Source organism: Drepanopeziza brunnea (assembly GCF_022702325.1).
Source record: "Drepanopeziza brunnea f. sp. 'multigermtubi' strain 214-2 chromosome Unknown ctg3, whole genome shotgun sequence".
Taxonomy (NCBI): domain Eukaryota; kingdom Fungi; phylum Ascomycota; class Leotiomycetes; order Helotiales; family Drepanopezizaceae; genus Drepanopeziza; species Drepanopeziza brunnea.
In genome coordinates, this window is record NW_027094066.1 from 242,776 (window position 1) to 267,523 (window position 24,748).

Below are 24,748 nucleotides of genomic sequence, written 5' to 3' on the forward strand. Positions count from 1 at the left end.
CATCTTCCTCACGTTGTGCCCATGTGGCCGACTCGAACATGGATTCGATTTCTCGGCGACAACAAAGACGAGATGAGGTTAAAAAAAAAATGGTGTTTTTGTTTATCAATTCAGCTCGACTCGGTGCTGGATTCCCTGCCCCCGTTACCTCCCTTGGTTACAGCGGGCGAGCTGGAATTTCACACATGTGATACGGAAGGGGAGAGGAGGAGTTGCTTCAACAGCCTGCAGAGTCAATGAATGACATAGATGGCCGTGCAGGCCTGCGACCGCCTCTGACCTGGCTTGCTGCTGTGTTTCGAGATGGAGAATTCCGGCCTCGAGGGCCGTGTGAGCAGGAGCGTTGGGAGGGTGGGATCAGCTAGGCTCTGACTACCTAGGTAGTACCGGTACACCTACACCATGATGACAAATGTATGTATGACCGGGAGACTGAACGCGCTTGCGATCAGATTCAAACATCACAAATCAACGCCCAGGGCCCTTCCCCAGCCGTAAAAGTGGGTATCTGTATCTGACGCGACGCAAGGACGAATCTGCTCGGAAGATAAAACGGAGAATGGAGAAGGCTCAGCAGCGAGGAAGAGAGGGAACGAAAGAGGGAAAGAACGAACGGGCATCAGTTGGTGGCACTGCGTCACCAATGACGAAAAGGAGCTCGCTCGATGAGGAATATCCCCCAAATGAGACTGCGACTGCCGCCCCAATTGGGTCCTCGTACGACGGTCGTGGCCTGTCGTGCAACCCTGCGGAGGGAAGCCACCAAGTCCCTTGCGATGCCGCGAGGGCTGCTGGCTCGCGGTAAGGCTGAGAGTGAGTTGGAATGCCGGCTTCGTCTGCGTGTGCGTGTGCGTGTGCGTGTCCGTCTTCTTCCGCTCCATCGACATTGATCGTGTTGATCCAACTCCACTGGGGATAGCACATACACAGATATACAGTGTAAATGCCGGGTGGCATAGCAGATTGCCTGCCAACCAAGATGCGACGCTAGGAAGATGCGGATGCGTGGGTCTCATTCGTCCGTAGGTAGATGAGATGAAAGAGGAGTCAGTCATTAGCAAGGGAAGCGCTCTGCTCTGCTCTGCTCTGCTCTGCTCTGCTCTGCTCTGCTCTGCTCTGCTTTGCTCGTCGTCCATAAGAGAGATTGGGGCGGAAATCAGTGACATGCGAGCACTTCAATGCTGCATGCATCCATGCAGCTTGACCCTGTCTAGGGCTGGACTCGTTGGTGACCGGCACGCAGAATTCCCTTATTGATCAAATTGATCAACGACCGTTCCATGGGCCGCATCGACCTTGTCCTTGTTGAGGTCTACCTAGGTACCTACCGGTACCTACTAACATCCAAGTCACCAATCCAAGGGGACAATCCGCGGGTGGCGCTGAGACAGGATCGTCACGACGGGAGCGATTGTTAAGAGTAGTACTATAGTAGTAGATCTACTTCTATCTAATCCATCCTAGGGAGGCTCCTCTCTGCGGGTAAGCTCCGTGATGCGGCGGGCCGCAATATGTATGCGCCGGTAGCTGCGGTATAGCGAGGTACCAGTATGTACGGATACGTACGTTACCAGCTGCACCCGACGTGACAACTGCGATCACGCCGACCTCCTTACTTACCGTACTTGTGGTATGAATACAGTAATGCCCCGTATCAGCTGCGCCCGCATCTGTGGTACGGAGTGGCCGGCACGGTACGTCAAGCACGTTGAATCTCGGGTCCAGCGACGGGCCGCGGCGAAGTTTATTCCGACGACGGCGTGGTGGAAGAGGCGAAGAAGCGCGGGATCGAGCAGGTCGTTGGAGTGGTCGTTGGAGTGGTCGTTGGAGTGGTCGTTGGAGTCGTCGAATTGACCATCCGAGCCCCAACCAAGTCAGTGCCGACCCGGAAGTGCATTGACACGATTGATTGCGACTACCGCTGCTAACTGCCACTACCAACTGCTACTAACTGTCACTGCCACTGCCACTGCCACTGCCACGTCGGAGCAATCACCATCGCCGCTCTGCATCAACACCATCCGTTCGCATCCCTCTCAACCTGCCCCTTGCATGAAAGATATACCGACCGCAATCTCTGATATCCCCCAAACATAATGCGACCTCTGCCGGACAGAGTAGAAATATAGGACAAGACTATACTTGGACTATAAATAGCTGTAGATACAGACTTTTCCCAACTCAATCTGCGACTACCATGACAGACCCATCACCAACTCCACTTAACCCGCAGCGGATATTGGACAGGGACCTGGATCCCCTGCATCCCCTGGATCTCCCCGTCTCGTCTCGAACTGCCCACGGCCCATGCGCGCGGAAACACGAACACCAACATTAACCTCCGCTCTACTGCCACCAGTTCAGACCAGACCAGACCAGACCAGACCAGACCAGACCAGACCAGACCACACCACACCACACCACACCCGACCACACCAGACCAGATCAACCCGCCCATATCCCTCCATCCCCAGATTCTTACTACCCTACGAGTCTGTATGCGAATCCTCATTGCAAGGAAAAGGCCTGGCACTCGCGCCTGAACGTACCTCGGTGGCATCCCTGTGTCCCACACACGTAGCTACCTACCTACCTACCTACACTCACTCGCTCACACTCACACACTCGCTACACTCTTCGCGACGGGTATGGCCCTGCCCTCACCGACGCCTGCTCGAGACCTCCGTCGGACGACCATTGCGACAGTGGTGGACACCAGCCGTCGGGCGAGACCAGACCGGAATCTAGCGTACCAGCCGCAGCGCGGCCGCGTCGTCCCACCGCTGCCCCGGGACTGAACGCGCACACGATACGATGGGCGTGTGGCCCTTTTGGAGGAGCTCGAGAAGCCAATATCGCGGAAAATCCGCTGCAGTCGCCGGGTGTGGGCCGGGGGCAAAGGCAAAGGCAAAGCCAGTGGCAGAGGCAAAGAAAAAGTCCCCACCGCCCGCCGAATTGCATGATGCTGGGCTGCGGCCGCGGCTACGGGACCCTGCGACGCATAACCATCCAAATAATCATAATCGCGCGGATATAATAGCGGTGACGGGCCCCGAAAGGAGAAGAAGTCGGAGAGACACGCTGCGAAAATTGAGCAGAGATTCCGGGACGCCAAAGGACACGCATCGGACCTATAGCTTCTCGCCCGGTCGCCACGACAGTATCCGGCTGTCTCATCTGACAGAGCGTGCTCCAGTGCCTCCCGTGCCACCCCTCCCCGCCGACTACGTCCGGGGACACGCGCCCGGGTCCGACACTGTCGCGCCGGAGCCACTGCCCGCGGGAGAGAGGGCCCCTCGGGCGCCCCCCCAAGCCCTGGAGAGCACCGCTCCGGACCGGCAGGGGACGCCAACGTTGCACAAGAGAGGCGCCCAGGAGTTGGCGCGCCGAAAGTCAACCAAGAGGCGGAAGGAAGAGCATGACCGAGAGGCTGAGATCAGAGCCATGGTTGCCTACAGGCCGACACGACCCGCGGCAGACGTGTCCTCTTCGGGCAGACCGATGAAGCGGGAGAGCAAGAAGATGCGGGGAGGGCTCAATCGACACATGGACAACCCCACGACGAATGTATCCGTCCCTCTGGCCGATTCTTTACGCTATTCCGTCTCGGCCAACTCGGGCCACCAACCCGCGTACAGACTAAGTTCACTCGATGTTCTCGCCCCTCGACCGACGATCAAGTACGCGGAAAGGCCTCGCTATGCCCCGGGAGCCAGTGGCTCTGGCCCCGACAGGTCGGACCCGAGGAGAAGGAAGGTGTCAGATCGGGTAGCTGTAGGGGAGAAGGAACTGAAGGCCAACAAGAGGGTGGACGATCTGGCGAATGACCTGAGTGCCGGTGAATTGCGGGAACTCATGGAGCGCGATCAGAAACGGAGAGACAAGAAGAAGATGGCCGACAGGGTCAAGATGGAGAGACGGTTGGCTCAACGGCAAGAGAAGCAAACGGCAGATGAGGCTGCCGCCGCCCGTGAGGGTACCCCGACGCCCCCTAACCTGGAGCGAGGTGTCTTGGGGAGGGAGATTGTTGGTCTGGGAATCGGTACCTCGGCAGTCGTCACTTCGAGCAAGAGAAAGGGCTCGGTTGCATCAGACGATGGGCGAGGGGAGCGACCAGCAGACGCGTTCCTACCAGAATCGGGCGAGGACCGAGAGCCACCGGCCTTCCATCGCAGTGCGAGTGTGCGTACGGAGAACTTCACGTCTACGTCGGAGTCTCTGGCTCCGGTCATCCCGACTGCAACCACTGGAACAGTAGGGAACGCAGCTGTTGCGCCCAACTCTCCGCCGCGGGTGCGATCCCATACCAGAAGCGCATCAAGCATATCTCGCATGATGGAACTCGCCAGGTCCGTACCATCAGCAGCGGCTCCCATACCGGTCCCGAAACCAACGAGACAAAAACCTCCCCGCCAGGCCTCGATGTCTTCGGCACGCGCACCTCAATCTTGGACATCGTTCTTCCGACGAGGGGCAAAGAAGCAGGTGATTGATTCTGCGCCATCGTCTTTCTCTAATACATCACGAGACTCGATGCAGAGTGGTCGAAATAGTAGTCACGGGGCGCAAATTGGTTACGCTCCAATGCGATCAACATCCAACATTCCTAAGCGGACCATGTCGAAGTTTCGGGAAGATCTCCCTGAGCTTCCATTGTCGCCGCCCGACTCGAGAGTCCAGTCTCCCGCGGATGATCTGGTACCTCCGATGACTACGAGGCATGGCCCAGATGATCCTCCCGCACGCTACCTGGACACCCCGACCAGTGGATACAGATCGGTCGACGCAACGCGCAATCGGGGCGAAACACCGACCTCGGGTCACCGTATGCTCGAGGATCCCTCGCCCGAACTTGGCAATGTTCTGACGCGGTCGCTAGCTTCAATCGACTCTGAAGGTTCGTGGCTTTCCGGTCGGAGAGGCTCCAAGAGGGGCTCGGCTCTGCAACCGCGCAGAGAAAGCCTGAATTCCATGACCCTGAAAGACAAGGAATTTGCCGAGGCTGCCGAGGAACCGGAGATAGCCGAAGACGAGTTTCTCAGCCGACTGATGCAAGGTCCCGCTGATCAGCACAGAATCAAGAGACTCTCAGCCGCGACCGAGAATCCGATGCCGTCAAGCGATGACGAGGAAGGAGGGAGCATCGCGAGTCCTATTCCTGCGCAGTCGACGTGGGGGGCCGTGGGGCGACGCCCTACCATCATCAATCGTGAACGCCACAAGTCGAGAGAAGGGGTCTTGGCCCAGTTCGAATACGATTCCGGCGACGAGGTCCCTGATACCCCCAACACTCCCACCGGCAACGCTGTCGCACAGCGGGCTCCCAGCTTCGACGTTGGCCAGAAGCACGCTCGACACACGAGCGCAGGCTCTACCCGATTACTAGATCCGAAGCACCGCGACTCGATGGAAGCGAAGAGGGACAGCCTGGTCGAGGAGAACTAATGAGAAGACAGATACTGGGACAGCCAGGTATGCGACGCAATGATAAGCACGACACAGTTCCGGATTTTCTTTTGTACAACCGTCCGTCGATATCGACACCCACCCTCCTTCAAGACCCCTTTCCTTAAACCTCTACTCCAGCCATTCGCATCTTTCGACATTTTCTTGACCCGTCAAGTCACTCCTATCGGCTCTTTCCTCTCCACCGCCCCCAACAAATCAGCTGCTTATCTTTGCCACTGCCTGCCTGGATGTCCAGTATCATCTTACTCACTACGGCCTCCCGCCAGCGGCTTCCCGCCAGCGGCTTCCTCAAGCCACCACCACCGTGCAACTCCCGCATGAAACTTTTCTCATTTCTCTCGTCATGTCTTGAGCCGCGATGAATGATTCCCCACCCGCACGCAGACTCTGAATTTAATTTTTTCTTAGCTCTCCTCTGAGCCGTTTTTGAAATCTATTTCCCGTCCTCTAAGTTTATTTGGCGTGTCAAACGGCTCGGGGCACGCCATGGAATCACAAGGGGGGATTCAAAAAGCCGATCTCCGTCGACCAGTTTTTTTCTTTCTTAGGAGCTGGGATCTGGAGAGGTGGTCTGGAGGGATAGCTCTGTGGCGCCTTGACTTACCTAATGTACGAAAGGCACGCTTGCTTATCATTTTGATTAGCATATTCGCGTTTCGCGGTTTGTCGCATCTCGGTGTTTTTGAAGTTTCTGAGCGATGCCTGGGTGTGATCTTGGGGGGGGGGGGGAGGGATGATGGTTGTATGTATGTATGTATGTATATGTCCATACATCGACGGTATGCAAAGCCGGCCCTCTGCCGGTGCTTAATATCTTAAGATGAGGGTGTAATGTGGATGGTGCGTGAGGGGGAGAGAGAGGGAGAGGGAGAGGGAGAGGCTGAGGCTGAGGCTGCTTTTGTATATGTATGTGTGTGTGGGTGTGGATGTGGATGTAGATAGATAGAGGAATGAATCGAACTGAATCGACCTACATTTAAGAGTATTGTTACCCTTTCTTTCTTTCTTTCTTTGTTTCTTTGCATAGGTACCCATGTAGTGTGCGTCTGCGTCTGCGTGCATGTGTCTGTCCCGAGTTTCCTGAGCGCAGCAGCGGGTACGAGAGAGAGAGAACGAAAGAGAACGAAAGAGAGAACGAAAGCCTAGTCGGTAAGTATCCTTGTTCTCTCTCTCTCTCTCTCTCTCTTCTCTCTCATCCTTCCTTCCTTTCCTTTCCTTTCCTTTCTTCATTGCGAAAGTACGGTAGCAGCGATAGTGTTTCCGTTCTCCCTAAAGAAAAAACCACCAGAGCAGACTAGACTAGACTAGACCAGACTAGACCAGACTAGACCAGGTAGGTAGGTAGGTAGGTAGGTAGTTCCCGCCGACCACCCACTCTATCCTCCTCTGGCGTCTCTTTTCTCTTTTCTCCTTTCCTCCCCCGCGACTGACCCCGACCCTACCCAGCTTGTGAGAAGAAAAAAATAATATTTTGGACTACGGATGAGGATTAAGGATACTAGATTATATTATATTATATTATACTATACTATACTACGGTTCGGCTCCTCTCCGCCGCACCGAAAGGAAAACAAACTGCTCTGCTCTGCTCTGCTCTGCTCGCTCTCTTTGCGCCTTGCGCTTTGGTGGAGTGGAGCTGGGTCGGGTCGTGCAGAAGGTAGCTTGCGCCGCGCTGCTGCTGTCTTGCTCTGGGTGGACAATCAACCCTTCCATCTTCCATCACCCCGCTGACTAAGCCTAAGGCGTCATCATCAAGCCTTTGAAATCAAGCGCCGTTGCCACTTCAGTTCTCATCCCGCCTAAGCAGCCCAATTACGGTAGCTTACCCATCAACCCGTCAACCCGTCAACCCCGTCAACCCCTTCAACCCAATCAACCCCTCCTTCGCCCCTCCCTCCTTCGCCATCCCCCTTTCCCAACAGGCCACCTCCCTCCCTCTCTCCAACCTATATCAATACACCTTTCATGTCCCTTCTCGCCCGCACTTCTGCCGCGAATCCTTTCTTGCTCCTACGACGCGCATCACGATCACGACCTACATCATCGATAATACAACAAGCACAAGCACAAGCACAAGCACCCATCCTCACCAAAGGCTTTACGAGAAGAGGCTTTAGCAAGACTACTGCTGCGAACATGGGTGTCCATAACTTGAAGACGTAAGCTTGCCCTTCTCCTTCTTTGATTGATGAGAGAAAGGGGAGGGAAGGGAAGGGGAGGGAAGGGAAAGGCTTATCTCCTGCTGCTCTGCTGTGCCTGCTTTGTTGCATCGGGATATCGGGCAGGATCAAAGAGAGGAGTATATGGCTAATGCGATAGGTGTGTGCGCTCTGCAGCAAGGATGAGTTCGAGGCTGCTATCAATGAGAACAAGATCGTTATCTTGGATTGCTTCGCTACTTGGTGCGGACCTTGCAAGGTGATTGCGCCTCAGGTTGTCAAGTGAGTTCTTCTACCTCTTGCTTGCTTGCTTGCTCGTTGGGAGAGGAGGAGATGGGACGGGATGGTGGGCTGGTCATCCTCTCTGTCCCTCTATCACTGGTAGAAACGTCTGCTAACAAGCCTCAATCAGGTTCTCGGAAGAATTCCCCAAGGCGCACTTCGCCAAACTCGATGTCGACGAGCTTCCCGAGGTCGCCCGTGAGCTCGGCGTCCGCGCCATGCCTACCTTCATCTTGTTCAAGGGCGGCAAGAAGGTCGAGCAGGTCGTAGGCGCCAATCCCCAGGCCTTAAAGCTGGCTATCCAGGCGTCGGTTGAGGGAGACGAGTGTGCGCCTGAGACGTAGAGTTTGCTATGGACTCGATACCTGGAGAGGATGGATGGCTGGGAGGGGGAGGTGCTCTGACAGAATGGAACAGAATGGAAGGGGTGGTGCATGGATTATTGGTGGTTCTCTATGCGCCGGTTGGGGGTGGCATACTATCAGACTACTGATGCGTTGGACCGGCGATGATAAATGATGCATCCATGAGCTTCTGCACTGACTTTCTTCCGGAATCTGCCACCCCCGTTTGTGACAATGCCATGAGAGGCGATTGTAATAATGCCGTGAGAGGCGATTGTAATCTGGAAAAAGGAATTTGAGGCTTCGTTTACCTGTCAAAGAAGCCAGTCCGGAATCATGTCTTCCTGACTGATTCTCGATACTTTATTAGTGAGTCGGAAGCACCACCCAATCAACCAACTAATCACGAGGAGTGAGCTACTTCGCTAACTATGAGTACCAAATTCTCTTTTCTAACTCTTATCCTCTCCTCTCTTCTCTTCTCGTCTCCTCTTCTCAAGTCCTTCTTTCCCCCTCTTATTCTATCCTATTTCTTTTCCCCATCTACCATTCCATTCCAAGCAAAGCAAAGCAAAGCAAAGTAAATCAAATCCAACGACCCCATCATCCTATCTGTTATCCTATTGATGATCCCGTCTACGGGACGGTACCGTTTCAAAACCCAGTCCCTCCTCTTTTTCTTCCTCCCGCCGCCTCCACCGCCCCGAGGTGAGGTGAGCTGAGGAGAGGAGAGGAGAGGAGAGGAGAGGAGAGGAGAGAAGAGCTGAGCAAGATCCAAACGTCCACCCACCCACCGTTTCCCTCCAGCCTGTCTCGTGGAGACTAGGTAGGTAGATAGGTAGGTAGGTAGGTAGGTAGGTAGGCATAAATAGATAGATAGATAGTTCCCTCCTTGCTCCTCTTGTCTGTGAGGGGGGTCCTTGGGCTGTTTTGGCTTCGGGAGGGAGGGGGAGGTTGGTTATTTGAGAGGGTGAGAGGGGGGGTGGGAGGGGAGGGGAGAGGGGGATATATATACAGTAAGTAGGTAAGTAAGTAAGGTAAGTACTACGTAATGCACGAGGGAGAACCACCTTTCCGCACCATAATAAGTAAGGGTTGATTAACACTTTTTTCCAAATAAATAAATAAATAAATATATATATATATATATATATATATATATATTTAGCCGTCATCCACTCCTCCCATCTCTGAGGAAGGTACCGGTAGTTAGGTGCTCGACACCGTCATCAAGCTTTCCAAATCCTGCTTGTTCAATATTACTTGGTCCTATTTCCCAAAACTAATAAAGCTAAAGTCCCTCCTCCCCCCTCTGTTTTTTTTTTTTTTTTTTTTTTTTTTTTTTTTGCAGTTACTTCTCAAGCCAAGCGCAACAGTGAACTTTTCTCTTCTCTTTTCTATTTTCCGCTTAGATGCACGCCTATCTATCTATCTATCAAACAGACAGACAGACAAACAGACAAACAGACAGACAAACAAGTATCTACCGGTAACGTGAAACGTGAAGCGTGAAGCGTGAAACGAGCGCTTCTTGCAGCTGGCTGCAGGTATCCCTTATTCATGCTGTGAAGAGGGTTTTTTTTTTTTTTTTTTTTTTTTTTTTTTTTTTTTTTTTTTTTTTTTTCTTCTTTTTTCCTTTTTTTTTTTTTCTTTTTTTTCTTTTTTTTTTTTCTTCTTTTTTCCTTTTTTTTTTTTTTTTTTTCTTTTTTTTTTCTTTTTTTCTTCTTTTTTTTTCTTCTTCTTTTTTTTGGGGGTTTTGAAGGGGGGGGGGGGTTCGGTTTCCTCCTTCCGCTTCCGCTTCCGCTTTGAAAAGCGTATAGCAGTGAATAGGAAAAAAAAAAGGAAAAAAATAGGAAAAAAAAAGGGGGGGGGGGGGGGGGGGGTTGGAGCTGAATGAGATTCGGACGGAAAGCCTCCTTTTGCTAGATAGATAGATAGGTTAGATTAGATAGATAGATAGGGAGGGAAGGAAGGAAGGGGGTTGTTCACGGATTGGGATTTCGTTTGGCGTTTTGTGTGTGTGTGTTTTTTTTTTCCGCACGGGTTTGAAGAATTGGGCGGGCGGTTTGGGGAGTTTTTTTGGGGGGGGAATTGGGGTTCGGGTGTGGGTTAGCAGTTTTTTTTTTTCTGTCTGTTTTTGTTTCTGTTTCTGACTCTCTTTTTGGGGGTAAGCTCTCTCTCTCTACCTTGGTCCCTCTTTTGGATTTGTTGTTGTTGTCGTGAGGGGTTTGGGGTGTTGGGGTTTGAGAGGTGGGTTTTGTGTGTGTGTGTGTATATATATATATATATATATATACGTATACGTGTATCTGTCTGCAGCTGCCTATCGAGGAAGTGAAGTGAAGTGAAGTGAAGTGAAGTGATGGAGAAGAGACTATGAAAGCTTATATATAGCCAGTCAGTCAGTCTTTTGTTTGTGGCGTGTACATACATACATACAAATATATATAAAGTAAATGATAGCCAGACTATATATATATAGCTGCTAGTATAAAGAACGAAAAGTCGAGCAAAGAAACGGATCCGCGGGAGTTACTTGGGTCCTCTGCGCTGGCCATTATTACAGCGCGGGGCAGACGAAGAAAGAAAATTTTTGTAAAGATTATATGTGTATATGTATATATGTATACATATTATCGTAAAATTGATCAGTGAAGGAGTAAGTTACGGCTTGCATCGACTTCGCACTCGATCATAGATAACCATAAGCACAAGTACGTAGCATTTAAGAGTAGGTGGGGGAGGGGGTAAAGATACTCTAGGCCCCTCGAGACTCTCGAGTCATTACTAAACTTGGAGATGGCAGAGACAGATCGATATCAAGGATCCTGTTCAAGCCTTTCATGAACCAACCTGTTAGAAGTAGAAGTGCGATGGGAGGAGGTACTTTTAGTCTTGAGACGCACGCCTTGATAGTGATGGATGGTGGGGATGGGGGCTTGTTTTGATCCTCTCTCGCTTATTTTCCTGGGCAAGGCTGGGTAGGTGCTTACTTACCGTACCGAGTTGACTTTTCTTTATTTATGACTTTTCTTCATGACGCCTTGGTTAATGAAATCTCTTTCGTCCGCCAGTATCTTTTTTTTCTTTCCTTTCCCCCCCCCCCCCCCCCCCCCCAAGATACTACGTAGATCGCTTCTCTGCAGCCTGAGGAATTAGATGTAATAACCCCCCCCTAAAAAAAATCAGCGTCGTTCAAAGACCGACTCTTGCAGCTGCACGTTGGCCCACCGAAGCCCACCTCTGGATTCTAGCGCCCAAAGTTTAGTGTGGCCGGGCTTACATATCTTATCTCTCCCTGTCGGTACACCAATATCGACCCGAGGCAGTGGGGGGTGATGTGGCAGGTTCGGATATCTCAGGCACGGATGGGCATACCGTACCTCGCTTAGCGTGGCATGCTCTCAGGGACCCCCCAACATCGATGTAAACACTATTCAACAGCTACTACTTAGTGCACGCGATTCCCTCTCGTATAGAAGGAGTCAGCTCCCCTGAGCCTTGGGGAGTACACAGGAATCAAGTACCGTACCATTCTTACCCATTGTTTTGCAATTGCACGAAGCTCCGTGCGCTGCACGCTAGTGATACGGAGTTGCGAGCGTTCGCTACCCGGCGATCCAACACCCTCCCAAACTCGAGACTTGTGATACTGATCTCTTCCGTGTGTCTGGGCTAACACGGAGCTAGCGAGTTGAGTTTTTCTCGGTCGCATTGCTCTGTTACGGAGTCTCGTTGCCTTTGCCGCAGGGGATCCTATTTTTGGCTGCCGATCGCCTTTTTGGAATCTGTTAGGGCGGGCATATTTCATATTCTCCTGATTTAAATATAAAACGAAATAGAGGGAGGGAAGAGAGATAGAGAGAAAGATGGGAGAGATGGGAGAGATGGGAGAGAAGGAAGGGTAGAAGGATAAGAGAAAGGAAGGAAGGAGTTTTGGTCATTTTCACTTCTTTTATTCCACTTGTTTTAGTTATGATGTTGAGGAGGGACGTGTATTGCGTACGGATGGATATTGGTCTACGTCTGCTTCTTATTGTATGTCTATATATATATATGTTGCTAGGTAAAGTGGAAGGAGAGCAGGGTGCACGGACCTCGTGCCTTGGCACTGGTTCCTATTACAACCTCATCCCAATTCCTAGTTCTAGAGAATACAAGTCAAGTCAACCATGTCATCAGAACTGCTTCCTGTGACTTAGTATTATCACCAGATAAGTACTAGCAATAAGGTATATATATACACAATGAAGAATGAGATTGGGAAACATTTTTTCAGTCTTTTTCTTTCTTGTTCATTATTAATTAATTGATCGGAGTTTTCCCCTTTCCATTCCCTATACATACACACACACACACACATATATGCCCACCTGCCTCCTCCTCCAACCAAAAAAGACATGAGCTCTCACACACAACAAAGAGCAAGAACTCACTCCGCCTCCAACATGCTCTCATACGAGCACCCATTCACCATCGAGCCCGCCAGCTCCGTCGTCGGACAGCCGAAGCACTGCGTCTGATACATAAGCGCGTCCTGCGCGTCCATGACGGGCTCGGCCATGTCGCCGCCCTGGCACTTGGCGTCCGCCATGCAGGCGACCTGAGGGATGTCCTCCTCGGGGTTTTGGAAGACGTCGGCGCGGCAGATGACGTCGTAGGTGGCGCGGCGCTGGACCGGCGGTGATGGTGAGGGGGCCCGGATGGTGAGTCCCGGGACGGTGAGCGCCGGGATGGAGATCAGGGAGGGGAGGTTCAGGGCGGGGATCGTGAAGGCGGGGATGGTGAGGGCGGAGGTGAAGAGGACGAGTTTGGAGGCGAGGAGGGTGTGGGTGTACATCTTCTTTTTGGTTTGGGAGATTTGGGGCTCTGGAGGGGAGGGTTGGAGAGGATGGGTGTGGGTCGGGCTTCGGCTTGAATTTGAGTTGACTCTCTTGAGAGTAGTGTGCTTGGGTCTAGAGAGATGGATGGTGTTAGAGAGTTTGGTGTATTGTGTGTGATCTGTGGGAACGGGAGAAGAGACTTACGCAAGGGAAGAAATTTGCTTTGAGAAGAGGTTAAGAAACGGAAGTTCCGTTTGATGGTTGGTGTTGTTGGTATGGAGCTTGTTGTTATTGTTGAATGGGTTATGGTCAAACGGGGATATCTTCAAGCTTATGTATGGTAAGAATGGTTGGAAAAAACCTTATCGGATACGGAGGGGATCTTCTCCCTCTCCTGAGTTTAATCAAAGTTGCACAAGGACAGAAACTGGAATCGATTCCTGCAATCAGAACAAAACGTTGGGAGAAAAGGGGATGTTGGGGAATTCAAGCTCGATATGACGGAAGAAGAGGGGGACTGTGCTTTTGCGTACTTTGTATCAAGTTCCGTACTTCCTTCTCGCGAAGTTTCGGCTCGCTGAACCACTCGGTAAAGGCCCAATGTCAAACATGGCAGAGAACAAGCAAGTCAAGCAATCAAGCCAAGCAAATCAAGCAAGCCAAGCAAGTCAATCAAGCCCAATCTTCGAATTAATCAAGATTCTGTCAACCAGAATGACCGAATCATCTGATGATAACAAAAAAGTCGATATCTTGAAGCTGGCAAGGCGTTGGCTAATTAGACCTTCATATCACGCCCAGCCTCCAAGCGAGTCCCGAGTTGGAGGTTCACAGCTCACTACTACATACACTAGACTCTGATTATCATTGAACCAAGGCCAGAAATCCCCAAGGAAATATAGTGAGTCGTCAATATTGACGAATTTCGCAAAAAAAAAAATCGCGCCCCCTGACGACAACGGCAACGGGCTGTACCCGTGCAAAACCAATCGTGTTCAACTTCGGAGACATGCCCCATCCATCGCGCATGTTTCCAATCTATTTCAAATGGTTCGATTTAATACCCTTCACTTCACTTCACTTCACTTATACAAAAATACGAGAAAGACGAGATGAAATCGAAGCTTTGTTCAACATTTACTTCGTTCCGGGATCCGACCTGCCGGTTCGTTTATCGCTTAAGCAATGAAATAAGCATTAAATGCCCCACATATACTCATCCGCCTATACTTTAACGAGGAGCTATAAGTACGAGACGTTTTGCTGGACTTCGAATAGAGAGATAGATGGATAAATAACCGACTAGTTACGTCGTCAGTGCCAAAATGAAATTGAAATTGAATGCATGCATGACACAGATTTGAGCATGTTCCTTTTTTTCTTTCTCGTGAAAATCATGTTCTTCCCGGCAATTTTCTTGCCTCTCATGACGGGGCTATGTTTGCAATTCTGGCATGGCTGGTTGGCCGACCCGTCCGATAATCGATTGCTTGAAACGCCTTCTAGTCGCGGATCCCGATCTCCCGTAACCCGGAAACGCTTAAAGATACAAGCTTTCTTTCAATTTGATCAGCGGCGCCGCCGGGTCTACGCGTCTATTCTACCAACTGACATCACTAACCGAACTACAGTGTCGTTAGCTACATGTACCATGGGGGACATCAATCAAGTACAGAATTTTGAAAAGGTCGGAATTTTCCCGCTCGACCTTCGATGATCGGCTTCATCATGTCTTGCTTGGACTACTTCGGCTTCGGCTTCTTCGAACCCTTTTACTACTTTTCAAGTAAAGATTTCTTGATCGAGGATGTTCATTGAGGATATTGTTTGTTATGAAATGGAATGACTCGAGCTCTAGTACCGCGGCTGGGTCGCTTGTAAAGTGAACTTGAAACCCCGGCTGCGACTCGGATGCGATCTAAATCCTGTCTCATCATAAACGGAAAAGAAAAGGAGGTGAGCGCCCCTTAGATACATTTTTGGGGCTTAGACTATGCAGTTGTTGCCGTTCTCAAAGAGAGGGCTGAAGAATCCGCTTTATCCCAGTCCGTTTATTCGTTTCGCAGCGGACCACTTCGTGGCGAGCTCATGCTCAATCAAGTCTTGAGGATATCAGCAGCCTGCAAGATCCCCCTCGAAGTCCGTCCCACCCACTCCCTCGCCCGCGTGAGGTTCCCAGCGTCCAGAGCTTCGGTGATCCCGGGATAGGTGACTGCCGCGTAGCCGGTATCGATACCGGGCGCCACCACGACGTGTTTGTAGAACTCGCGATCGGGGAGACCGCCCTGCGAGACGAACCCGCGCTGGAAATCGCGGTACTTGTGGTTGACGGCGGTGATCAGGTCGGGGTTGTTGGTCAGGATGGCTTGCTGCTCCAAGTCCTTGACCCCTTTGGCACGGGCTTGAAATGCTTGAATCGCGCCCCACAACTCGGACGTGTCGATGTCGTCGCTGTACGCCGCGAATGTTTCATTGAGAGACACGTAGTAGGCTTCGAGCTGCGCGCCGTAGTTGGGTAGATCGAAGGGCAGGACTTGGTCGTCGGCAAGGTGATATGCCAGGAGCGTAAGGTATTGTCCTACGGCTGAGTGGACATGGAATCCGGGGTCGCCGAACTTGGTCATCCAGTTGTAGGTATCGTAGTGTGAGTGGTAGTGGTAGATGGGATCTGTTAGGCCTCGACCACACATCACATCGAACTTTTTCCGATGTTAGGGTAAAGTCTCAATAGGCTGACTTGTGTACTTACCGAGCCGATCCCATGGTGCACAAAAGCAGTGTAATCACTTCCGCTCCCAAGAACGCCAATGAATCCTTCCGATGTAGTGTTCCAGGCGTCGTAGAAACTGATGTTGAAGGCCCCATAGTTTGGGTGGATGACTTTGTGGAAGATCTCCGTAGCGATCTCGTGGAGTTCCGGGGTAGCAGCGATGGTTGGCCATGGTCCAGAGACAGCAACATCGACATTTAGGTATGCAACCGACGTCTCGTTCAGCCAGCTCGCATATTCCTCTACCCACTCGGTGCTACCAATGATGCCATATTCCTCTGCGTCCCAGGATGCCAACACGCTAGGCCATGTCAGCCTTGGATTCGAGGGTGTTTTGAGGCGGCTTACATGTTTCTCTTTGGCTTCCAGCCAGATTTGAGCAATTTCCCAAAGGCCTTTGACATTTCAATGAGAACGGCCGAGCCTAATTGAGCATCGCCAGCACCGCCGATCATCCATGTATCTCGATGATTGCCAACGACTATGGTTTCGTCGCTGTTGGTGCCATTGATATACCCGATCGCGTTCCAAGTGGTCACGATTTTGGCTTCCATCAGGTTATGGAGTGAGAGAGAAACGCCCGGAGCTGGGCCAGTGCTGTAAGTCGCATTCAAAGCTCCGACCCAGCCTACTCCGTTGACTTCCTGTCCAGGGACTCCGTGACCATCTAGAGCTTGGAGAAGTGGTTGAGCTGCGGCATATGAGATGGGAAGAGATGGTATCTGAGGCACAAGATTATCGATCTCTGCTCTGGGTACATCTTTCTTGGATGGGTAGCCCGGTGTGGTGGGGTCGCCTGGGCTGGTGGATAGAAAGAAGACAGAGCCCTTCTGGACAGCACTTGGATGTCTTGCTGGACCATCTGTATAGCTGGTCAGTACACACATATGTTTTGATGTGGATTTTCTTTGGGACCAACTGGGATAGTGTTCATAGCCATTCGCGACCGTGATTTCCCCATCACCGTCAGTCTACCCATCAGGAGCTCACCGTCAGCACAATTCTTTTTTATCTTTCGGGAGACGAACAAATTGTCTCAGTGATATATTCTTAGTAAATGTCAAGACACTTCATCACAGAAATAGACCCTTCAAGAGCCGATACTTACATCAGTAAAGAGTACTACCCCAATCATGCCTTGTGCTTGTGCATTCTTGACTTTCAGACCGCGGAACGGGCCTCCATATTTTGCGAGAGCAATCTTACCCTCAAGCGGAATACCGAGCGCAATCAAGCGATCGAAATCAACCTGTTTGCCTTCTCTAACCCGGTCAGCAAACAAACAAAAAAAAATCATTCCAGAATAACTTGACACTCACCCGACGTAAACATATTCGGCGCTCACGTTACCGGATGCCGAGTATCCATGGAACGTAGGGGTGTTGTCGGGGCGTTTGGTCACCTCATCTTCAGGCAGGCTGTCCTCGACCAGATTGACCTCTTCAACTGTACCGTTGGGGAAGTTGACATGCAGCGAAGCCGAGATAGGATAGTTCAGGTACACCTCATATTCCGTCAGGTGTGACGTGAATCCGTATTCTGACCACTTGTCCGCAGTCCACTGCGCAGCTTCTTTGCTCAGGCCCGCGAGGTTATTCCTATGGGTGTAGTAGTCGGACCATTGGTCGATGGTATTGTTGTCAAAAGAATTGACGAGGGTAGTCTCTTGCGCGGTCAGGACAGGAGGAAAATCCCCTTGGCGTGCAACATGTCTTTTGCCGTGCGTATACTTTTGAGAGTCACCGAGGTTTCGTTCACAAGCATAAGAGGTGGATACCAGCGCCAGTGAGGAGAGCAGAAGGCGATACATGACCATGTTACAATTGGGGACTGACGTCAAAGCCGGTTGAGGATGAAAGGAAGTCACAGAGAGAGTGCGGTGCGCCATCTCATATAGACTGATTGATTGGCTTCAAAAGTGAGAAATCAATATGTATGTAGTGTGACCGAAGTGCGTAGGGAGATCCTCACCTGCAGATTTTTGAGAAGTCTAATCAATTAGTCGCGCCATCCCTACCTTCTCCATGGAGGGCTAAAGTGTATTCTACCGAGGCGCTTTACCGGGGCTTCAACCATTGAATTTGTAGAGATTGTTGTTGTTGTTGTTGTTGTATTTATTAACGTCGGGCGGGTATCCAAAACGCGATGCTTAGACCCTGGGGACCTCTTATAAAGTACGGGGACGTGCTAAGTAAAGGAATTATATATAAAGCACTATCTACTCGAAGGTAGTAAAAAATTACGTTAAAAAAAAGCTCTCGTTAAATAGCTGAACACTTACAACCCTTTTATGCGTCGAGTTTTCTTTCGATAACTATCGAATACGTATGGCCTTGATTCTTATAATATGAACATCGTTTTTTTTTTTCGTTGTAAAGCTAAAAAGGCTCGCGTTCGTAGCTTTTAAATAAAGCCGGTGTATTTGCAAACCGCTCTTTCGAAGGCGCAATACCGTGTTTTCGATCAATCGAACTAAGCCCTTCCCATTTTATCTCTTATACCCGTTCCTTTTCTATCGCAAATCCTTTTAATCTTCTCAATCGGTATGCTCGTTAAGTATAGATTGTAGTAAGCGTAGTATTCGAGAAAGAAGAGGAAGGAGGTTCGGAACCGCCGGTAAAAGGAGATCTTCTCGAAAAGACGTCGCATATCGATGATTTAATTTCGGCTCTCCAGACTCTTTGTCTTTCTTTTTACCGCAAGAAAAAGAGAAAAAGAAAGCTGAAGGTTCGTAAGGGGCACCTCGTACAGGTAAAAAATAGTAGCCCCCCGAGTCAAAACATTATAGTGTAGTGAAAGTATGGTTAAACACTGTCTTAAAACTGTCTTAAATAATCAAATTTCACTTGTTCGTCTCAAATATTTTAACAACCATGACTCATTTTTTTTTTAAAAAAAAAGCCTTCCATAGATCGGTAGTAAACAATTGAATATGTTATATTACCAAAGGAAATAATTTTGAATGAGAGTTGGTGGTATAGAAAATATATTTCCAAAGGAAGTCCGATTTTCGTGTTCCTCGCTTATTCTAGTATTTACACGACAACCCTGATATATACGCATAGTAAAACAGCAGCAACCTTTGCATCGTAATCGGTTAGCTTCAGCTGCCGGCCACGTCTAATCGAGCTCGACTTGCGTGGCTTCTGAGGCATGACGGCGAATTCTTAAGAATGGATAGTGTTGTGGCCCTAAGCTACCAGGCCACTAAGGTATACAGACCACCATAGGAGGAGGATATAAGCTGTCGTCGCACTGGGCGTCCTAGAAAACAATCAATCCACCTTGCAACCTTTTATTATTTCTCAAAATCTGACAGGGATCAAGGGTGGTAAAAGTGATCAAAAGTGGTGATAGATGTATCGATTACTCGTACTTGCGAGATTTCAATAAGGTTGAGAAATTGAACCCGCCAAGCTTCGCTAGCACACGAACTTTAACTATAAAACAGTATACCAAAAGTACCTTAAAGGGGAATGCAAAAGCTTTTAGACGGTCAGCTGATCGTCTGATAACCATCTCTTCTAAGGACGATTTTAATAAGCTAGCATAGCTGGTGGATCACCCTAAGCCGATACTTAAGATTAAATAGAATTTAAAAACAAACGATTTAAATTATTTGAATCATACTTAAAATGGAATTATTTTAATCAATTAAATCGTCTTTTTTAAGTGCTCGTCTTTTCGTATAAAAACCGTCTTAAGACCGTTTTCGAGCGTTTTAAGACCATTTTAAGGCCGTCCTATAGCCGTCCTAAAGCCGTCCCCGAACTTGAAACCGTCCCGGAGAACGTGAATCAATAAGCAAATAATCTTTTTTTCTTTCTTATTGCTTGCTAGTCTACCCTATTCTACACCCCCTTACCACACCCCCTTTATAAGCGAAGGAAGCGCATGACCGCGAGTAAACTTTGACTAAATCGATCAATTTCGATTATACAAAATTTAAAGCATTAATATATAAGCCGTAGCAGCGATACCGAGAAATATCTTAGCATCGAACTTATTAAATTATTATTAAAACGATTCTATTTAAGAAATGATTTTTATTTACAAATATATCTTTATAAAATTAATTATCGAACTGATTTAATTTTTTTAAAACGAGCTTATTAATAAGCTTCTTTTAAAAATATAAACGAGGACGGCCATAAGACGGCCACAAAACGGTCTCTTTCAATAGGACGGTCTTCTCGATGAACTATTCTTGAAAAGAGCTTGGTACTGAATTTAAACGGTCTAATAACCGTCTTTTATAAAAGAGTATCAGAGGACAGCTCAAATGACCCCCTACCTGCCTTTTAGGTAAGTAATTACGATATGTTTGATATGTAACTTTATATCGATTTTATAAGGGCAAAATTAAGTGTCCCGGGTTGGTGGTGTCGACTTGCTACGATTAGCAGATAAAAAAAAAAAAACCCCCCCCAAAAACATTTTAGATGACCGATAAAATCGGATAAAAAAATACCAAGAGAAGGGACAAAAATGAAAAGCAACGAATTATTTGATTAAGAGAATCGGCAAATAAAAACTTGTGTAAATAAATATCAAAAATTTCATATACCGGAACAGCTACTCCATCACCACTAAAGATACTAAAGACATTGAGAACTTAATAAACTATGTCCGAGGTCCCAGAAATAACATCCTAATATCAATATTATCCACCGGGGGTGAAACGAGTCATAAGAACAGGAACTAGTGTTTTCATCGGAGAGATAGATGATTCGACGGTCCTGAACTACCCTCTTGGTCTTGACGAAGATAAGGACCGACTTTAAATCGAAAGCCAACTTCTTCGAATTGTTGGTCCACATCTTCGAATCATCATATTCAAAGGTTATTCGAATCTGGGACTCTTTTTAGAGCGTGCGGTCAACGGGACTCCAGCTACTCGACTGCTCGAAGAATGCTATTCAATCCCTCTCATTCGATCAACGTGCATCCTGGTGTCGAGAAGCTGCTGAAGCATTTGCGATAATCCATTCACGTCGCGTGCTTCATTGCGATATTCAGCCTACAAATCTACTCCTCGACGAAAACCTTCACTTAAAGCTATCTGATTTCCAAAGAAAACATTTATCGGAAGGGAAGCTGGAGATGTCCTTCTGAACGGCTATAGCAGAGAGCCTTGTAGATTCTACTTGCCTCGTGTGATGATCCAGAGGAGGCAAAAATTGACACGGAGCTCTTTGCGCTTGGATGCACGATATATTTCATCGTGATGGGACATGCTATTTATCCAGATATCATCGACGGAGAAGATGGGTGGCGCGAGAAGGTTGTGGACAAGTTCACCAAGCAGCGTTTTTCCAACAGACTGCTATGCTTGTAGTGATATCACTCTCAAAATCTGGAAAAATCAATACAGCTTTGCTCAACAAGTTGTTCAAGATATTGCTTCCATCCATCTAAGAGCAGCAAGGTCTCACCTCTTAAATTAAGGCATAGTGATAGGAACGGGGATAGAGAATGGGGATGGGGATAGGGACAGATAGCGAAGCCCATTTTCTAGGTAGGTTGAATCACGCAGTCCTTCTACATTCCCGTAAGTGAAAAATCGTCGCTGTCTGCTTCCTTCACTGGCGATTCTTCTTTTAGCTTTTTCTACGGGAGAGACGGGTTTGGTTTTTATAATGCCTATCAATTATGCATAGTATCTTGATTCTCCGCTACTTCAGGATGAGCTATCGAGATCAAGAGCCTTCTTCGATCATAGAAGTCTCTGAAAGGTTACTTGTTTTAAAGCTTACGGAAGGAGATCTGGATTTGCCGGACACGAGAGCTCTGGATGTGGTCATAGCTACGGATTTGGCCTCAAGGAAATTGTTCTCGAAAAATTTTCAAGCTCGTGACTGGTCGACTAACAAGGAAAGCACGAAGGTGTTTTCGTCTTACACCCAGTTTTTGTTCTTGCTGTTAGATAAAGAGTGTTGTGACGTGACGAGAATCATCAAGAAGGCTTTTTAAATCAGTTATCGCATTCTAGTGAAAGGAAAGAACGATAAAGGCGATTGGTAATGAAGGTACCTACCTACTTCCGAGGCGAAGAAGTAATAAACAAATGCGGCCGCTTTACGAAGGTTAGCTAGCCCCTGAAATCACGTGGTATCGGAATATAACAACTCCTAGTCTCTCACCCCGTACTTTCAAGCACAATCAACACGCTCTCCTCTCTCGCCATCGAAAACAAGTAATCATGGGGTTCTTCCATGATATCGGTGCCTTGTTGGCAGGTACGGCGGCAGCCTTGGATCATTTCGGTCAACATCAACTCGGTCCTGCCATGGGCGAAGCTGCAAAAGCTCTCGACTCGTTCGGAGAAGATGTCCTCGGCCCCGCGATGAGCGAAGCAGGCAAGGCTCTCGACACCTTCGGAAAGGAGAAGTTGGGTCCTGCTGTGGGAGAGGTTGGCAAGGCATTGGACACGTTTGGCAAGGAAAAGCTGGGGCCCGCCATGGCCGTCACAGGACAAGCTTTGGATACGTTTGGCAAGGAGAAGTTGGGACCTGCTATGGATCAGACTGGCAAGGCTCTTGATGTTTTCGGCAAGGAGAAGCTTGGTCCCGCGATGGAGCTTACTGGTGACTTGATCAAGAAGAACCCAGGTGCCGCAGCTGCTATTGCTGCTAGTGGCTTGACCTTTGTCGCGCCATTTCTTGTCACTGGTCCACTTCTTTGGGTGTTTGGATGGGGTGGTACTGGTATTAGGGCAGGTAAGTTTATATCGCCTCTTCGTCAATTTTCTTCTTGTCGGACGCTGACTCGGGTTTATAATAGGTTCGGCGGCCGCAGCTATTCAGGCTTCGGCTGGTAATGTCGTCGCTGGAACCACGTTTGCTACACTACAGAGTGCTGCTATGGGAGGATACGGTGCTGCGGCTGTTAATGGCGTGGTGATGATCTGCTCAGCAGTCACCGGTACCATCAGTGGTATCACTGGCTTCGGAAACCGTACGGAGACGAAGACCGAGGTCAAGGACCCCTTCGGCTCTGACTCTGATACCGACACGGACACCGAAGAATATGGAGCTACTAGCGAGTGATATCTGGACTTTGCGGACAAGCTCGAGACCCTTGACTTGTTTGCGGAAGGAAAACATGGATGCATTGGATTTGCTTGTTACAGGCGCCAGGACTTTGCGAAGTTAGTCACACAAATATGAGTCTCAGAAAACGATACATCACGATTGATATTTACGGGCAAGTCTAATCAGCAAAGTCTTCTTTCTATAGTGAGTAACTTCAACTTGTGTTCTGAGAGTTGGGTGCACCAGGAGGCGTGGAAATAATATGTGGCGGCGAAAGTAATGATCGACGATTGTTATTTCGCAATGCGCATATGGCTTGGCTGGTGGTCGTGGTAGTGTTCGCCTGCATTGATGGCGACTGGCCACCATGGTGATAGCGACTCATTGCACGTGAGCGGCGGTTGTCGATTTGTGACACGTGGGCGGCGACTGGGTCGGCCCCGTCCCGTCCAGTGCCCAAAACGTGACTCGGCAAGTGCGGCTGCAGGAGCAGGGCGACACCGTCTGCGGCTAGTATGTTTCTTGTAGTCTTGTCGTATAAAACTTATTGGTCCAACCCCCTCCCCCCACCCCTAAATTTTCGATTCACACAACATCTTCGGCGAACGGATAGAATCAAAAGTAGTCCAGGGAATCAAATCAGAAAATGGTGGGTCAAAATTGAAACTTCAATACATCGTAGGCAAACCAAACTCGCCCAGTGAGGAGCAACAGGCAAGCTGTGTACCTAGTGCACTTAAAATAAGCGAGCGCCTCCGCGACCTCACCTTCGATCGCCCAGAAAGAACACATCAATCTCATCATTCAACCTATATTTAAATCATACGTGATCACACTTAAAATATTTCCTCGCGGACATCTATAGACACCGTACTCGAAAACCATGAGTTTCTTCGAGAACTTCTGCGCTTTCCTGGCAAGTGCAGCTAGCGCAGGAATGAGGGCAGCAAGAGAGACGCTCATCCCATCGTTGGCAGAGGGCAGCAAAGCCGCAGCCGAGAAAATTGGACATGCAGTCAGCGCAGAAAGCGGCCTCAGCAAAGAAAATCTCGGCCGAGCTCTTGCGGGAGCTGGCCAGGCCGTCAACTCGTTTGCCCAGAACCACGTTGGTCCTGCTGTGGGCGGAGCAGCAGTCGCGCTTGAGAGGATGTTCTAGGAGAAAGTGGCCCCGGCGATGATGATGATGATAGCGTGGATCTTCCGCACTCTACCTTTCCGGATGGGCGGGACTTGCCAATACATCAAGGCTCTAGGAGAAACTCTGTGGTTTGCTCTCCTCAGCTACTCTTTCTGGTTCTCAGTTCTCGTTGGAAACTTTTGATGGATGTTGTCGGCTTGACCTACAATGGTCCACGACCTGATCAGTTCTTTTCTTCCGAGCTAATTCCTTTGATACCCTGGCGCTTCCAGTGTCGTGTAATATCTACTGACAAAATATGGGCTGCTCCCACTAGGTTCAAGCGTAACCTTTCTTCAATCCTGGCTCGGGAATATTGTGGCCAGGTCCTGGTTCGCCACCTTCCAAAGCGCTGCGATGGGTGGATGGGGTACGTGGTATATCAATTGTGAGAACGTTGGTTGTTGTTTCGGGTGCCATGGGAGAGTTCTTTGGACTTACCAACGCTTTTTCATCGGCTTCGAACTTCGTGCAGGGGTTTTCAGGCTCTGTAAATGCCACTCAGCCGTGGTTTTAGACAGAAATTTTGGAGCTGTATAAGTTGTCGGGTCGAAGGGCGGGGTGGAGCCGGGGGGGGGGGGGGGATCTAATCAAGGCTTAAATGGCCGCACTTTGCGCTGGCATTATTGCAACTCCAGAAATGAAATTATCACTAGGTATCATTCGATGCATTCCTACCACTATTTTTTG

At 49.3% G+C, this 24,748-nt stretch overlaps 6 protein-coding genes across 6 annotated transcripts; 4 read left to right on the forward strand and 2 right to left on the reverse strand.

Annotated features, from left to right (window-relative positions):
• Positions 1–2,814: 2,814 nt before the first annotated feature.
• Positions 2,815–5,445, forward strand: L3040_002252 (uncharacterized protein; the record flags this gene model as incomplete). The annotated part of the gene is made up of 2 exons (XM_066155488.1): positions 2,815–4,825; positions 4,880–5,445. 2 exons carry the CDS (start codon positions 2,815–2,817, stop codon positions 5,443–5,445), a joined length of 2,577 nt encoding a protein of 858 aa, XP_066012487.1.
• Positions 5,446–7,605: 2,160 nt separating this feature from the next.
• On the forward strand, positions 7,606–8,254 carry L3040_002253 (uncharacterized protein; the record flags this gene model as incomplete). The annotated part of the gene is made up of 3 exons (XM_007289848.2): positions 7,606–7,628; positions 7,806–7,910; positions 8,041–8,254. 3 exons carry the CDS (start codon positions 7,606–7,608, stop codon positions 8,252–8,254), a joined length of 342 nt encoding a protein of 113 aa, XP_007289910.2.
• Positions 8,255–12,686: 4,432 nt separating this feature from the next.
• On the reverse strand, positions 12,687–13,094 carry L3040_002254 (uncharacterized protein; the record flags this gene model as incomplete). Its single annotated transcript, XM_007289847.1, has 1 exon — positions 12,687–13,094. One exon carries the CDS (start codon positions 13,092–13,094, stop codon positions 12,687–12,689), a length of 408 nt encoding a protein of 135 aa, XP_007289909.1.
• Positions 13,095–15,173: 2,079 nt separating this feature from the next.
• Positions 15,174–17,663, reverse strand: L3040_002255 (uncharacterized protein; the record flags this gene model as incomplete). Its single annotated transcript, XM_066155489.1, has 6 exons — positions 15,174–15,776; positions 15,827–16,148; positions 16,196–16,709; positions 16,767–16,818; positions 16,956–17,109; positions 17,167–17,663. The coding sequence occupies 6 exons, from the start codon at positions 17,661–17,663 to the stop codon at positions 15,174–15,176; spliced, it is 2,142 nt and encodes a 713-aa protein (XP_066012488.1).
• Positions 17,664–22,049: 4,386 nt separating this feature from the next.
• L3040_002256 (uncharacterized protein) lies at positions 22,050–22,896 on the forward strand (the record flags this gene model as incomplete). The annotated part of the gene is made up of 2 exons (XM_007289845.1): positions 22,050–22,566; positions 22,631–22,896. The coding sequence occupies 2 exons, from the start codon at positions 22,050–22,052 to the stop codon at positions 22,894–22,896; spliced, it is 783 nt and encodes a 260-aa protein (XP_007289907.1).
• An 868-nt stretch (positions 22,897–23,764) lies between these two features.
• L3040_002257 (uncharacterized protein) lies at positions 23,765–24,037 on the forward strand (the record flags this gene model as incomplete). The annotated part of the gene is made up of 1 exon (XM_007289844.1): positions 23,765–24,037. One exon carries the CDS (start codon positions 23,765–23,767, stop codon positions 24,035–24,037), a length of 273 nt encoding a protein of 90 aa, XP_007289906.1.
• Between the last annotated feature and the right edge of the window lie 711 nt (positions 24,038–24,748).